Genomic DNA, 16,240 nt, shown 5'->3' on the forward strand with positions numbered 1-16,240 from the left:
GTTGGTAGATTTGACCAACCTCATAACCACCTTAAAAAAAAGGAAATAATTCTAAATTACCTTTTTTCTTTCTGAAATGACTGGAAATTGTAACAGGAAATTACAATTGTTTATCCTAAATAGCTTAAAACCTGTAACAGTACATGTGTATTTATACTTAATTTAATTGTTTTATTACCATTTGAACTGTGTCTAACTAATAACCCTGCCACATAAGCTATAAATCACTCAATGAACCTGCAGCTCACATTACCATATTAAATTACCTAATGCATGAGCTGCTAACTAGCTTATCTCACGAGGAATTATTATTATTATCATTATTTTTAATTATCTTACCTAATCTAACCTAATAAGTTTACAATTTTTACTTTTTAGTTACATTTATAATAATAAATAAAGAATACACATGAAAAACAAAAAATATAGTACTTACCTGGATCTTCTTATCTCTGCTGTTGACTGTCAATGAAACTTAAGCCAACTTTTTTATACTAATGGTACTACTATATTAAATCATTTTTTATTTGATTAGATAATGCACCTAAGAACACAGAATAATAATATGCAAAAGCAAACAATGCTCTATAACTATCATAATTTTTCTGGCTTTCTAACTTTGAGATAAGAGCCTTTAAAAATTCAGCTAAGCTTGTCAATTTGATTCCTATGAGAAAGAAATATAGAAACAATTATCTGTACAGAAAACAACATAATATAATATATCATTTGATAGATTAAACTTTGGCTTTCTATTGGTTATAAATAATGTACTATAAAACATCAGAGAAATCTATTGGTAATATGTGAAAGAGAGGATATAGTTGGTGGGCATAGCAAATGGGTCTAATGTTCTAGTTTAAGGCTCCATAAACAAATAAGATTGAAGGCTAAAAAATTATGCTTCACCTGAATAATACATATAATAAGTAATTTACGTTAAATTCTATACTTCTTGGAGGAGTGGTGAATGAATTAGAGAAGAGGGAAGACCTAAACAACAAATATAAAATTCTCATAATAGAGGAGATTGAAGATTTTAAAAAACATATTTCCTTATAAAATTAAGAAATATGTTGTGATGCCAAGATTATTTGTGTACATGTAAATTTTAAATGTAACTGTAAAAGGTGGTGACGTGTGTACTTTAACTTACCCATTACTAAAGAGTTAACTTGTACACTTCTTTTTTAGTTTTTGGTATTAAGAAGTAATTTATTATATTGGCATTCTCCTAATATATTTTTCTTATTCATTCTTATTATTGATAGAAATTACAAGTTTTCTAACTTAATCAAAACATTCCATTCGTATTGATGATGTATACTTTTAATTCTTGTGTAATATTAAAATTTAAAATAATAATCATTGTGTGATGTGAAAATTAAATTTTCATAACTAATTGTTATTTCGTACTTTAGGTGGTACAATGTAGATGTTGTGTATTTTGGAGAAGTTTAAAAACATTTTGAATAAAAATGAAATTTTATTTTGTTAAATAACTTGCCTGGGAAGAACTGTTGAAATTTTGTGTTGCAGCTTAGTAACTATTCTCTTTACAGATGCACAAAGATTGACAAGGGAAATCTAAAAAAAACATATTACTTGTAGATTGTAAGATATTATTTTAACTCCTTCATCAGTTTTGATTACATTCAAAAAAATGTTTACAGTAAAACTTTTTCTTTTGCTGTTTGTAAGGTTTGTGTAAAGCCAAAGAGTTTGGAAGTTTGACATGTTCTCAGTTTTTATAGTGTTGATAACGGCTAAAAAACAGTTTAATATTCACTGTTTTAACTGTTATGATGATTTAATTTGGGAAGACAGAGGGTTTGAAGTGTTATTTTGATTTTTTGTGCTGTTGCACTGATTATCAATAGAGAACTAGAAATATTTTACAGTCTTATAAATATTTTTCTCTACAGTAATTGACTGTGGAGAACCAGACATTAACCCTGGATCGTATGTCGAGGGAGATGGACTCACTGTCCACTCTGTCATTGAATATTTCTGTGAACCTGGACATCTGATGATTAGTAAAAATTCTCAAAGAATTTGTGGATTGGATGGAAAATGGTCAGGTGAAGCTGTTATGTGCAGATGTAAGTATTAAATTAATAAAACATAATAATAAGTACAGGGTTCCCACTCGCCTGAAGAGAAAAAATCATTGAGCTAAAACGTCAAAGTGAATTTTGAGAAATTTACCTCAAAGAGTCAGGAAAAATATTCTGAAGGATATTAAATACCATAATTTTTCATAAGCACACAGAAGTCACTATTTATGGTTTTTGAAATTTGTTATCTAAATATGCAACTGTAATAAAAAAAGGTACAATCATTATAATCTTATGCATTTGTGTATGTACATAATCATCCGAAATTCTGTTCTTTCTAGAAAAGTAAAAGAAGATAAAGCTTACTTTATAATGCAAAACTTGTTTACCACTGAATTTATAAAGCTTAAAATACTGAAATTTCAAAGATGAACTTATACAAACAAACAATAAGGTCCCTTTTGTTCTTATTATAGACTTGTTTTTAATGTTTTTATAGTCTGTGTATATATACTGTGTTTAATCTGTTTTCAAAAGCTTTGTAAAAGATATTTCCAAAACACACTTTCATCCTCTCATACTTTAGCTCTATCCTGACAAAAGTTTCTCTTCTCTGCCCATCTAAGCATTGGTATGAATCTTACCTCACTTCCTCTAGCCTTTATACCCCACTATATTGCCCATAGCAATTTAAATCTTGTGATTTTCTCCACCTATGTCAATGCACTTCTTATACCAGGTCTGTATATAAGCTTCCCATCATTACTTCCTACACTGTTTTCTTGATGGCAGAACATTATGACAATGGTTTTACATGCTTGCTGCGAGTTTCTCTTATGTGTTATATAACTTCAATTATACCTATGATTTGGAAAAAAAAATTTCTGACCTGTTTTATTGGATTTTGAGTTTATTGTTTATCTTCACCCTCCACAGGTTTTTCAGTTTCACATTCTACCTTTTGGACTTGCATCTGCCCAGCACATCTTTTGCTGGATAGCCAGATCCTTTTCACGTCAATTTCACTCACCATTATATTGTCGACTGGCTTTTTGTTGCTCCTTCCTGCCAGTCACTTGGCAGAGCTTCACACTCAAGTTATTTTATCCAAAGCTGCAAGAGCTGGGTTTTTCATCAAAAAGGAGGTTTAATTGTACTCCCACACAGTACCTCATCCATTTAGGGATGTTTTTCATTTCAGGTCTCAGTCGGGGCCAACCTCTCCTCTACACCTTCAGGCCATGAAATGGGCCATTCTTCTAATACAGTCATCTCCTTCTCCACTAGCACATGTGGTTCAATCACTTTTGGGGATGTGGGAATCCTTGGAATTCCTCATTTCCTTGGATCAGGCCCACATACGTTCTCTTGAGTGGTCATTACAGAACCAATGGAACATTTACATGGATATGCTGGATTGTCCAGTGACCCTATCAGCTTCCAACCTGCTCGATCTTGGCTGGTAGTTGAAGAGGAACAACACAACAGTAGGTGTCTCTCTCTCACCTTCATATCCAGAGATACATCTTTTTCAGGATGCTTCTCTCTGGGGATGGGGAACTTGTGTAGGGGATATGGAATTCAAGGGCCTCTGGACAGAAGAGGAATCTTCTCTCCACATCAATCTTTTAGAGCTTCTAGCAGTTCAACGAGCTATGTCTTGGGCTCTTGAATTGTTGAGAGGGAAGGTGGTAATGCTTCACTCAGACAATTCCACTGTGGTCTCCTACATTTATAAGTAAGGGGGCACTCCAGGTTTCTCTGTTTTCAAATATTGGATCTTCTCTATTGGGCCCACAATAATTAGATTATTCTCCTTGCTTGTCATGTTTCAGGTGTTATGAACTTAGTGGCCAATCAGTTATCTCATCCCAACAGTTTTTTCCATGGAATGGATGCTTCATCCACAAGTTTTGGATCTGTTCTCATCTCAGGATGCCTTAGATTGATTCTTTTGACACTCACTGGAATGCACAGCTCCCGTTCTTCTGGTCTCATGTCCATCACCCTCGGGTTTTGTGCATAGATGCTCTCAGCCAGGATTGGATGGATCATCATCTTTACATATTTCCTTTATTTCATCTGTTATCCAAGGTTCTTGCACTGATTCACTTCTCATCCTGTTGAGTTCATCTGGTGGTGCCAAATTGGCCAGGTCATCTTTGGTTTCCACTCCTTCAATATCTTTAGAAGTGCCAACCTCTTCCGCTTCCTCTCTGGCCATCCATCCTTATGTCAGCCTCAGTTGGACATTTGTTATCTGGTGATCACATTTCTCTAGCTTCATGCCTAGCTTTTATGCATTATGTTGCACAATGTCAGGGATTGACTTCTTGGGTGGCATCTTTATTAAAGTAGTCCATTCAATGTTCTTTGTTAGATGTTTATTGATGGAAATGGTTTACTTATCATCAGTGATCTCTCAGACATGGTTTTAATCTTTCTCATCCCACTGTGCTGCATGTTTCTCGAATTCTGACATAGTTATTTGACAAAGATTTGGCAACTTCATCCACTTCTCTATATAAGGCAACTTTGTCAGCTACTTTTTGTTTTTCTGGAAGACATAAAGTTTTGAGTCCCCAATTTTGTCCTTGCTTCTGAAATCTTTTCAGGTATTTACCCTAGATGTCCTTTCCAGGTTCCTATTTGGGATATCTTGGTGTTTCTCCATGCCTCATCTCATCTATCCTTTGTACCTTTGGCATCATGATTCCTATATAACCTTTCACATAAGACTTATTTTTTGTTGGCCCTAGCACCCATTGATGTTTAGATGTGTTTGCGATTCATGTTCACAGGACTCTTTACAATTCCACTTATGTTCTGTTGTATCTGGATAGGTCCTTTTTCCCATAAACATCAGTGGCTAGAGAAGGAGATAAGACTTTCTCTTTTATCTATCTTCCTCCATTTCTCATTTTCATGAACACTCAGATCTGGATCATCGTTTATGCCCAGTGCGGGCTCTTCAATGTTATACTATGTGCACTGAAGAGTTTTGGGGTTTACATCACCATTTGTTTATTTATTGGGATCCTAAGATGTCACATGAGTTATCCCCTGTCACTATGACAGGTTGTGTTTGTCAACTGGTGTGTTTTGCTAACTCTGGAATTTCATTTGAGGAATGGAGACTTCTTTGGGTCTCATCTCATCAAATTCACTATATCTCGATGTCCATGGTGGCTCGGTTGCATTACCCACTGCAATAGATTGTGCTGGTATGTGGACCATGCCTCATGCCTAATACACTTATATGCTTCCTCAGAAGGTTTTAGGCTCCCCCCCCCCCTGTGGCTGTTCTCCATGCCTCAACTAGTTTATAAGAGAGGTGAGTGACTTTATTTCTTTTGTGTTTATTTCTATTCTTTTTCAGGGAGCCTCTCATCATTTTCATTTGGATCTCACTCTATGCAGGTGTTGCCTGTTCAGGTATGCTTATTTCCAAATCTGCACTGGCTACCAGTCGATCAAAGAAAATAATTCCTGGTAACAATGAGCTCTGTTGAGATTGGGTGTTCCATAAGACCGCCTTATGTGCTTTCCGGGAGGTAAGTAATTATAACACACATATAAGTACACTACTGGGCTGCCATTCATGAACTATCATGAGTAAAACTTAAGGGTATTTTACCCATCCCTGCTGACCTCTAGACTGAATAAATCTGGTTCAGTTTGCTTTTCAAAATAGGGAATGTGGTTCACCTATTACACAGTCTCTAGAGCATCATTTCTTGGGACTACCCAACACAAGTATCTCCCCATTTCTCCCAGTGGAGCATGGGAGGCTACCACTTATAGTTTCCAGTTGCTGGTGTGGTGGACAAAAGTTTATTCCTCCTGAATGGTGCTTGGACTTATTATTCCACTCAAGGAGAGGAGGGAAAAGCTGGGTGCCCTCCTACCATTACCTTGGATAGTTTTTCCAGATGTATGGTATGAGCAAGACCAGCCTATGCTGGAGCCTCCTCATAATTCTAGTTCAGAGATGACTCTTCACTAACTGGTTGAGTTGAGTGTGGTCATTCTTTCCATTTCAATTATCGTGGAAGAGGGTCCTTGATTCCTTGTAATTCTGCATGTGGAGCATCAATTCCTGTGCCATTGGTTGGACTTAGTTTGTTCCATGTTCTCATAATTCCAGGGGCAAGAAGTGTTGCCTTATCTCTCAGGTTGGGAGTTAGGATTTCGGTTTGTAGTCCCAGGCTGGGTAATTTATGTTTCTTCAGGTTGAGTGAGACATGATAGGTTCCATAATTCCGAGTTTGGCGTGTTGCATTTTGCACTTCTTCAGGTTGGAGTGAGGCCTTGTACATTTTTGTGTTGCTTGCCTTCTTTTCATAATACTGGTGCCTTGACATGCAACATTCTGTAACTTTCAGTTTGGGTTCCAATAATTCTACATCCCTAATCAAGATCAAATAAAAAGTGGTCCTCATGCCCTACCCACTATGCCTTGGATCTCAATTTGGGTCCATAGGTCTATAATTAAAATAACGAAATGTAGGACCTCGTCTGCCTGGTTGGTGTCTGGATGGATTCATGTTCTTCTAATGAGGTTTGGATTTTTCCTTTGTGGTCGGTCAGCCTTTACTTCCAGGAAATAGCTTTCCTATTGTCTGGGTGAAGAACATAACTGTTCCAGAAGTAGTGCAGAGCCCACTAGTATGCTGTTACTACATCTAATTTTTGAACACCTCTTTTCTACGCAGATGCTTTCTGTGTGGATCTTGCCCTCACTGGAGGTAAGTGTGTTTCAAAAGTTAACATTTTCCTATACCAAAATTTATTTCTGATGATACTTTCTCTCACACTCTACTAGCCCTTCCTCCCCATGATATGGCCAGTTTCAGGTCTACTAATTTGGACCAGCTCAAAAAGTGAATGGGAAGTAATAACAGGGAGCTTATATATGAATCTGGTATAGGGGGCACATTGATGTAAGCTGGAGCAACTGAGGTGAGCTTCATACCAATGCTAAGATGGGCAGAGAAGATAAACTTTCATTGGGATAAAGCTGAAGTTTGAGAAGAGGTATTATTGGAAATGCATTCTTGGTATAGGAAAATGTTAACTTTTATCCACTGGATAAAATATATTTGAAGATGTAACTGGTAACTTATCACAGAAAGTAGGTTTTAAATATATGGCATTTCTATGCAATGGATTGCAAAGTAGTGAGAGTGTACTAGTTGATGACAATTTTAATTTTTATGCTTTTCTTAGACTCTTTCACTGCTACATTTATAGATAAACAACTCTCCCAGTGCCATGTTTATTTCTAGATATGCAAAATAAGAAAGACAAGTTATATAATTCATTATTTACCTAAAACTTGAAACTTATTAGCTTTGGGAACTTTGAAGGGGAATATCCTTTCTTGACAGTGATAAAAAATTCCAAACTCACATGGCAGTTCTTTGGCAGTTCATTTATACATTATAACTGGTTTTCATTAAAAGGCACTACATAATGAAATTTAAATTTCTCCAGTTATTGACTGTGGTCGAGTGCCACCTATACCTCGGGGAGCTGTCCATAATGCCAATGAAACTACTTACCTTCAGAGTGTAATCTCCTATGCATGTAGTTTTGGGTATCGTCTAGTTGGGAATACAGTGCGTATTTGTCTGGAAGATGGTCGTTGGAGTGGAAATGCCCCCATCTGTGAAGGTCAGTGAGATGTTTAATAAAATAATAAAATAGAAACCAGTGACAATTTAAACACTGACAGCTAGAATATAATAAATTACAATGCCAAGAATGGAACAACGGGTCAGTTTTTCTATAAATATTATTATTACTAAGTTTATTAGCCTGATATCATATTTAGTAGCCAAATAACAACATTTTGTGAAACCTTAAATATTTTATGAAGTGAAAAACAATTTTTATCTTATTATAGCATGAATTTATATATGTAATAGTAACTCTATACTTAACATCTGGATATAATAGACTTATTTTTGAGAATTTTTTATAGGTAGACTAAACTGATTGAGAAAGGTAATTTATGCTTTAGATAGTTGTTAATGTAGTTTCAAATATCTTTTAGAAACTGACTATAAAGCTGCTTAATTATATGCTAACATAGAGTGTTATGAACATAAACAAGGGTTCAGTTTCATTTTTGAATTTTATTCTGTCTTGTGATCTTTAACTTCTCACCCAGCATGCGGGTGAGTGAGAAAAAATATAAATCAATAATTAGTGTACTTTAAAAAATCAAGTTATCATTAAAAACAGCTTTTAAAATTGGTCTTTGTATATTTGGTAAGCAGCTGAAAATGTCCTCAGTAGTTATATAACAAGTTAAAAAAATTAGTCTGTTAAAATATAGAATTTGTAGGAAGGTGTAACCAAAAAATATAGTTTCTTTCCTTGTTGCTGTTATAGTATTTATCTTTTTAAAAGTAGCTGAATAGTGATAGAAATACCATTTGTATTTAATGTAGCTTAACTTTCACAAAGAATAAAACATTAGAACATCATTTATTTTAAGGCTTAGTAAAAATTGAAATATTAAGAAAATCTATCTTTTTCTGCTCCCCAGTGGTAAGTCTGAAGGTTTAAAACACTAAATCCTAGGTTTTGATAATTGTGGTTGGCACATCATAGACAGCTCATAATATATCTTTAAGCTTATCAACAAACAAAGAAAAAAATCAACCTTTCCTGAGATTTCTATAGACAAATTTGATATACTAGAAGGAAATTCTTAAATGTGGTTCATCAATAGGTTGAGCAAAAAGTGCAGGAACAATAATGTTTAGGTGTAAAATGGTGTTAACTATGTTTAGAAATGGAGAAGTATTCTTAATAAGACTCTATTTGTCTCACAAAGTTATTGAATTCTTTATATTTTCTAAAGCTCCATTTCAGTAGTGTTTAAGAAATTTTTCCCATTTATGACACCAAATTTCAGTGATCAAGGTCTTCTACTTGAGTAGTTACAGCATCTAATGGATTAGTAATTTTACAAATTGCCTTTGTATTGTACAGTAAAAGAGTAAATAATTGTATTACCATCACAAAGAAATATCTTTCTAGAACAGTTGTTTTATATTTTTAAAATATAAATTCCGTTTGCATTATCATGGTAATTTTATGCTATCAGTTCATTTATAATCATCAGAAAATACCTATGGATCCAAATCATTTATATTTTTTTCTCTTAACCGTATTTAAAAATTGTATAGAATTTTTAATCTAAATTGATAACTTTTTCATATCCTAACAGAAATTCGTTGTCCAATCCCCGAAGTGCCACAGAATGCTTCAGTTGTATATAGCGGCAATGATCGTTCTTCAGCTGTCTCATTCAAGGTTGGGTCTAATGCTCAGTATCGCTGTCATGAAGGCCATGTCTTAACGGGAGTGCCATTACGAAGGTGTCTCCAAACAGGAGTATGGAGTGGAGAGGTTCCCTTTTGTAAATGTAAGTAATTAAGTGTCAAAACAGCATGCCAATCGATTGTAACTAAAATTGTATAATAATTTAAAAACAGTATCACCAGTATATTATTCCCTTAGAATTTATAAATTTAAAATATTTGTAATTATATTTGATTAGATGAATCAAAACTGCTTTTTCTTTTAAGCAGACTGACTGAGAATTTCAGTACCTTATTTATTTTTAGTCTCTTTGGATAGAGCAATGTGTTTGGCAGATTGTTATCAAGAATACATAAATGGTTTAGAATGATACTATTGCTTTTGAAAATAAGTTTTCTGAAGGAGAGAGTTTCTGATTGAAAGCTTTGGCAGAAATCATTTGGTCTGGAGAATCTGAAAATTTTGTATTCAGCTAAATTTTTAAAGAATCATGTCAAATAGAATGAACTTTAAAATACTGTTGTTTGATTCTTTGCAAAATGTATTTATTTTGATAGCTAATACTGCTTAATATTTATTATATTAATTTAGTAATTAATAAAATTAATTATTGCATAGTTAACAAGTAAAATCACAGTTCTAGAAACCTGATAATCCAAGTGGTTTTGTAAGATAGACCAACTACTTCTGTAAGATAGACATTCCTTTTGGGTTTTAACTTACTTTTGTTATCCTACATGTTTTCTAATTATTATGATTAAAAAGAAGTATTTACTCTTTGTTCCATAAGTTTCTAATCTTGCACATATAGATGTGGACTGTGGTTTTCCACTACCAGTACCTCATGGTCACTGGCTTCTCCCAGACAATGCAACCTTCTACACTTCGTCAGTAGAATACATGTGTGATGAAAACTACAAAATTATTGGACCTAATCATAGGCGGTGCTTGGATGATGGAATATGGAGTGAACGAGAACCCAAATGTATAGGTCAGGGGATTTTAGCAGAAGTGTTAAATATGAATAATTTGGATTTGATTTAGTATGCTTGTATATATAGTAAGTGTATTAATTTTTATAAATAATTGTTCAAAAAATTATTTTTACAGCATGTTACCTCTTAAACTTTCCCATCAACTGAGATGGTGACGAATTTTAGTTGCATGATGAATGTAGTAACCTTTAATATGTAAAATATTAAACCAAGTGTAGTGATTTATAATAATAAGTGTATTATCTGTGGTAAATGTAAAATGAAAACAAAAACAATGACATCTTCTTCATGTTTAGCATATGTATATAACAAGGATCTTGGCTAAAGATGATGTTTCCAAAACATACTTACATCATCTCACACACACACTACAGCTATTACTCAGCTGCCAGGGTTTTTTTCCTTTACCCATCTAAGCATTAGTCAGACTTTTTCTTGCTTGCTCCAGTCTTTTATATCCCACTTAATTGCCCTTGGCAATATTTGTGTTGTGACACTCTCCACCTACATCAATGTGCCCTCTATCTTTGTACTGTATATAAGCATCTCATTCAGATAATGTTATCACTTTTTCTTGACAAATGTTTGTTAATAGGTTTCAGGCAAATCAGGTCTCTGTTATCCCACCTCTGACATCTAGCTTCACTTAAAAGTGAGAGTGTGGTAATTCTCAGTTGAGACTGTCAGTGATCTTATTCTTAGTGAAATGGACACATATAATTGGTTTGGTGGTGTTTCTCCAGGGGCTCTGAGGCTGCATTTGTGAGTGATCCTGGGCATTTTGGAGAGAATTTAGATTTGCTTTCTCTTGCACCTTTTTTTCTGTTGGATTCTCAGGAAGCCACTTTGGGATAAGCTGCCTCAGGCTCCTTTTCTTCAGTTGGTTCATCGAGTTTGTGAATTTTAGGTCTTTCCCGTGTTGCTTTTGAGCCTGCACCCTATTTGATGGCTGAAAGGTTAGGTCTGGGAGCAAATACTTAGTTTTTCCTCCATCCACTGACATTGTGGTTCATACAGGGAGGTTTATTGATCAATTATGTGAAGGGACAGCTATGCCTTGTTCACTATGGTTGTCTGAACTATGTTATTTAGCCTACCACTGCCAAGTGGAAGCATATTCCGACTCTCAAAGAATACATATGCTCCTGGAAATTTGGGGTTCAAGAGTGGAGTTTTTAGTTAACCTAAATAGGTCAATGTCCCCTAGTAGGACAGTGGTAAGTCTACAGACTTACAACTCTAAAATCCAACCTTTGATTCCCCACAGTAGATAGTCCAACATCTGGGATTCATCTCATGTTATATACAGTGCCAAATTATTTATTATCCTCTTAACTTTAATCGGCTCTTACAGGCGGTCATAGTTCTTCCCCTATTTGAGGGTCCCAACCTCCTACATCAACCCATTGGTCCATTGGTACCCAAAATAGATTCTCTACATATCCATGGGTTCTATTGCTCGATTGGAATGCTGCCAATGGTGTCAGTGACTATTGTATTCCTTCAGGGTCTGTGAGGGCTTGGCTCCAAGAATGTTTTGATGTGTGATAAACCTTAACCATGGATCCATAGGCACTACAGGTCCTTGAGTCAGGATTAGTTATTCAGTTCACATATTCATCACCATTATCCACCGAACCTGTAGGGTTTCCATCTCCCTCAGATCCTCGGTTTCAGAACTTAGTTCTAGGGCTATCAGAGCTTGCTTAGTTTGGGGGTAGAGAGAGTTGTGCCAGTTATTCTGGGGTTCTTTTCCCTTTGGTTTGTTGGGCCCAAGAAGACAGGAGATTGGTGTCTAGTCATCGATCTTCCATGTTTGTATCAATTTCTAGATTTTCCAACATTCACAAGTGACTCATTCCTCACTCTGAGTTGTCATTTCTTACTACAGTGTCCAAGTTTGGTGTTGTTGGCTCCTATTTGCACATTGCCATAATGGTAGTGTCCCACCACTATCGGCTTTTTTTGTGCACAACAATCAGGTACTGCAGTTCAGGGTCTTACCTTCGGACTAGCATTGGCACCATGTGGGTTCTCCCGAATCATACAAGCTTTTTCTCAGTACCTCCCTAGATCTGTGCACATTCCATGTACAACTGGTTACTACTGGCATCATCTTGTCAATTATCAAAATGTCACCACTGGATTCTACTTTCAGAAACAACCAAGGCAGGCTTAATTATCAGAGTTGAGATATCTCTTTTTCTCTCCAACACACTATGTAATTAGTCTGGGTTTTTTTTTATCACGTATCTCACTCAGACTCAGCTGATTACCTCCTTGTCATGATTCTGGGGCCCAGAACACATCATTCTATGGCTACAGGTTGGGATCCGCTCATAGTATATATATATAGCAGTCCAATTGCCCTACCCACCAATATGGGGCATGGGGACCATTGCCCTATAATTCTAACCTCTAGCAGTGGAACCTTGGCTATCTGTTTGGGACCTGGCCAATAGTGATGATAAATCATGTAAAATTCGACCCACAGTACATGAATTAAGTTCCGGATGAAGAGAATACTTGTTGTGGATGTAGTGGAGGCTCCCCCACTAGGGTGCCAATCTTCTATTAACACACCCATGATCTATGCACACACCTTCTGTATGGATAATTCCCTCATCAGCCCCTCCATCTTATCAATGTTGGATTCTAGCTGTAGTTTGAGAGAAAGTAAGTATGTTTTGGAAATTGATATTTTCTTAAATGGAAAATGTATTTCCAATAATACCTACCTCCTCTCACACTCTTCTTCCCCACTAAGAGCCATTAGAGACTGTGGATTGAGTCAGTCCTGAAAAAGTGATAACATGATCTGAATGAGGTACTTATATACAGTACCAAGATAGAGGACTCATTGACATAGTTGGAGAGTGTCACGAGAGAAATATCACCAAGGGCAATTATGTGGGGTGTAAAAGACTGAAGCAAGCGGGAAAAAATCAGACCAATGCTAAGATGAGCAAAGGAAGAAACCCTGGCAGTCGAGTAATAGCTGTAATGTGAAAGGAGGTAGATATTATTGGAAGTACATTTTTGATTTAAAAAAATGTTAACTTGTATTACTTATTATATTTGTATTTTAGAGATATCATGTGGATCACCTGATATACTGGACAGTATGACTTTGATTAAAGGTGACATTTTCACTGTTGGGAGGATGGTTGTCTATTCTTGTATTGAAGGCTATACATTGGTAGGCTCAAGTGTACGTTCCTGTCTCAATAGTGGTCAGTGGTCAGAGCAGACACCTTTCTGTCAGTGTAAGCATTTTGTAACCTTTATATTAATTTTAATGTATAAACATATTTTCTATGTAATCAAAACATAGACTTAAATAGACAAGTCCTTTACCTCATTTTTAAGAATGGTAATTTGTTTAGAATTCTAATTGAATATTAGAGCCCAGTCTTTTTTTCTTTCTTTATTAATTAGACAACAAATTAAAAGTAAAGTAGAAAGTTTGAGCAACAAAAAAGTTCCACTTTTGAACTTTAGTTGAAATTTTATGAGGAGGTCCTTAAAGAAAGATTTGGTTTTTGCTATATATATTTGCAAATCTTTGGTTATTTTGTGGGCAGATAATTTTCTGACATGTAGTCCCACACATTAATGAAAACAAATAATCTCACACTATCAGTCAAATATAACTTTAATCAGACCTAGGTATATTGAATGTCAGTAACATTAAATTTTTAATAATCTAATTTAAACTTAGTGAATAAGGCTCTATAATAAATCTAAGTTGTAGACAGTTCTTCAGTAATAAAGTGAAATCTCTTAAAGTGAGGATTTTTTATTGCACATTTTACTGGAGTATTTGACTGTTACATAACAAACAATAATTAGGTCTACAAGATAGATAGAGAGAAGAAATCAAATTTATGTAAAAGTATTAGCTAGTCATATAGTTTTGTCGTATAACTTTAACCCCAATCTCGCAGTATGAAATAAAACACCTTAACTTGATGTTTAAATAAAGCAATATATCAACTAACCAGCTTGTGTTTTGTTTTGTTTTATGTATGAGTTGGAATCAATAACAGTTTTGCAGCATTAAAGTTATTAGTAAGAATAGGTTTCAGCCTGCTTACGCCCAGTTTTCTTAATGCATAATTATTGTTCATTATACATTGTAAAAAAATGGTAGTTTAGAAGAGACCCAGTTAATGATTTCATATAGCTGTGATACTTTTACTGTTGAAATCCATGTGTTCATTTTACTTTAGTGTAAGCTGTTTAAGTTGTGCTATGGATGAAAGTCTTAAGGCATTGAAGATGACAAAACTGATGAAATATTAGCACACATTGAGAAAGTTTTTGCACTTGTAGAAATGTTTAAGATGAAGTTGTACAAAAAGTAAATAACTATCTGATACATATATTTCCAGATATAATCCATAAATGAGTTAGAAAATATTGCTTAAATAGCAAAATTTGTTTCCCAAGTGAGGAAACACTAAGGATACTTTAGCTTAGAAAACCTAAGAAAATGTATTTGGTAGAGGGTAATTTTTTGTAAAAGTTTGTTGTTTTTTGTTTTAGTTGAGTTACATATTTTATTGCAAATTCATTGTAATGTAACTTTTCTTTAATAAACATTAATTATTTTTAAACTAGTTCTGAATTACTTTTACATCAACTGTTTCTCTGTTAAACTCCAGCTAATCTTCAACAGTGTGATGTTATAACTGGAGTAAAATATAAATTAAAATTACATCTTACGAAAATTCTAGTCATACAGTCTAGTCATGACAATAATTCTAATGTCAGGAAGCTGTTGTTAACTTTCTGATTCTTGCTTTCAAACATTTATGGACAATTGGTTATGCATCTTTCTCTTATAAGAAATATTAGTGTATTAATTTATATTGATCTACATTAATTGATTATTAATTTATATTAATAATGCTTTTATGTATTCTCAAAAACTCAAGATGTAGCTATTTTTCAAAATTTTTTATAAAGTATTGAAAAATGACAAATCATAGAAATGGAGAATAGTATCATATTTACTGGTGTATTTATACAGTGGTTGATTGTGGGCATCCTACGATAGTGACCAATGGTGATGGTTTTCTAATGAATGGGACAACTACATTTGAATCAGTGGTTGAGTACAAATGTTCACCAGAGTATAGGATGGTTGGAGACCCTTTGAGACACTGTTTGGCCTCTGGTAGCTGGAGTGGTCAAGAACCTAGGTGTATTTGTAAGTTATTTAAACTATGTTTACTATATATTTATGATAATAGATGGATCCCTTGGTAATAGGATATTCTTATTTAATTAGTGTAATCAACAGACTAAGTTTTTTGTGGTAGATAAGAACTGTAAAATTGTTTACAGAGGGGTTAGTGCATAGCCAGTAGTTAAGTGTATTTATAGATAAAAACATAATCACATTCATTTTATTTTATAGGAAATACCTTAGATAAATACATGTTTTTCACACTAATTTTAGTATGTGTGTGTGTATGTATAGTTAAGTACTTAAGAGTATTGAAAGTATTAAGATATGCTGACTCCAATGTGCATGGCCATAAAGCTCTGTTCGTACATAAGTATAAGACGTTTTTGGACTGTTCATTACTAAACACTTAAACACAAGCTTGCAGATATAGAAAAACTAGAAGCTGTTCTCAGATATATGTATGAAGGATCTTCAGAAAGAAATGGCATTTTCTTTCTTATAAGTTAGATTGTTAGGTATGAATAGACTGCTGCTAATAAGCAGTTGTGTTAGTAGTTCGGTATTTATCCACCGCTTGTGGCATCATATTGCTACGTATGTGCTTGTTTGTTAATTTCCAGTAGAAATTTCTTTCTGAGAAACTTCAGCGATAC

The 16,240-nt window shown here is 34.4% G+C and overlaps 1 protein-coding gene across 3 annotated transcripts in view; it reads left to right on the forward strand.

Moving 5' to 3' along the window:
- Window positions 1–16,240, forward strand: part of LOC106460333 (CUB and sushi domain-containing protein 3-like) — a 107,901-nt gene that overhangs the window by 78,510 nt on the left and 13,151 nt on the right. For all 3 annotated transcript variants that reach the window (XM_022387432.1, XM_022387426.1, XM_022387442.1), the window contains 6 exons: window positions 1,926–2,102; window positions 7,554–7,733; window positions 9,301–9,498; window positions 10,207–10,386; window positions 13,480–13,656; window positions 15,426–15,605. In XM_022387432.1, coding sequence (XP_022243140.1) covers window positions 1,926–2,102; window positions 7,554–7,733; window positions 9,301–9,498; window positions 10,207–10,386; window positions 13,480–13,656; window positions 15,426–15,605 — 1,092 coding nt within the window. The remainder of the gene's footprint in view (window positions 1–1,925; window positions 2,103–7,553; window positions 7,734–9,300; window positions 9,499–10,206; window positions 10,387–13,479; window positions 13,657–15,425; window positions 15,606–16,240) is intronic.

Source organism: Limulus polyphemus, unplaced genomic scaffold, assembly GCF_000517525.1.
Source record: "Limulus polyphemus unplaced genomic scaffold, Limulus_polyphemus-2.1.2 Scaffold33, whole genome shotgun sequence".
NCBI lineage: Eukaryota > Metazoa > Arthropoda > Merostomata > Xiphosura > Limulidae > Limulus > Limulus polyphemus.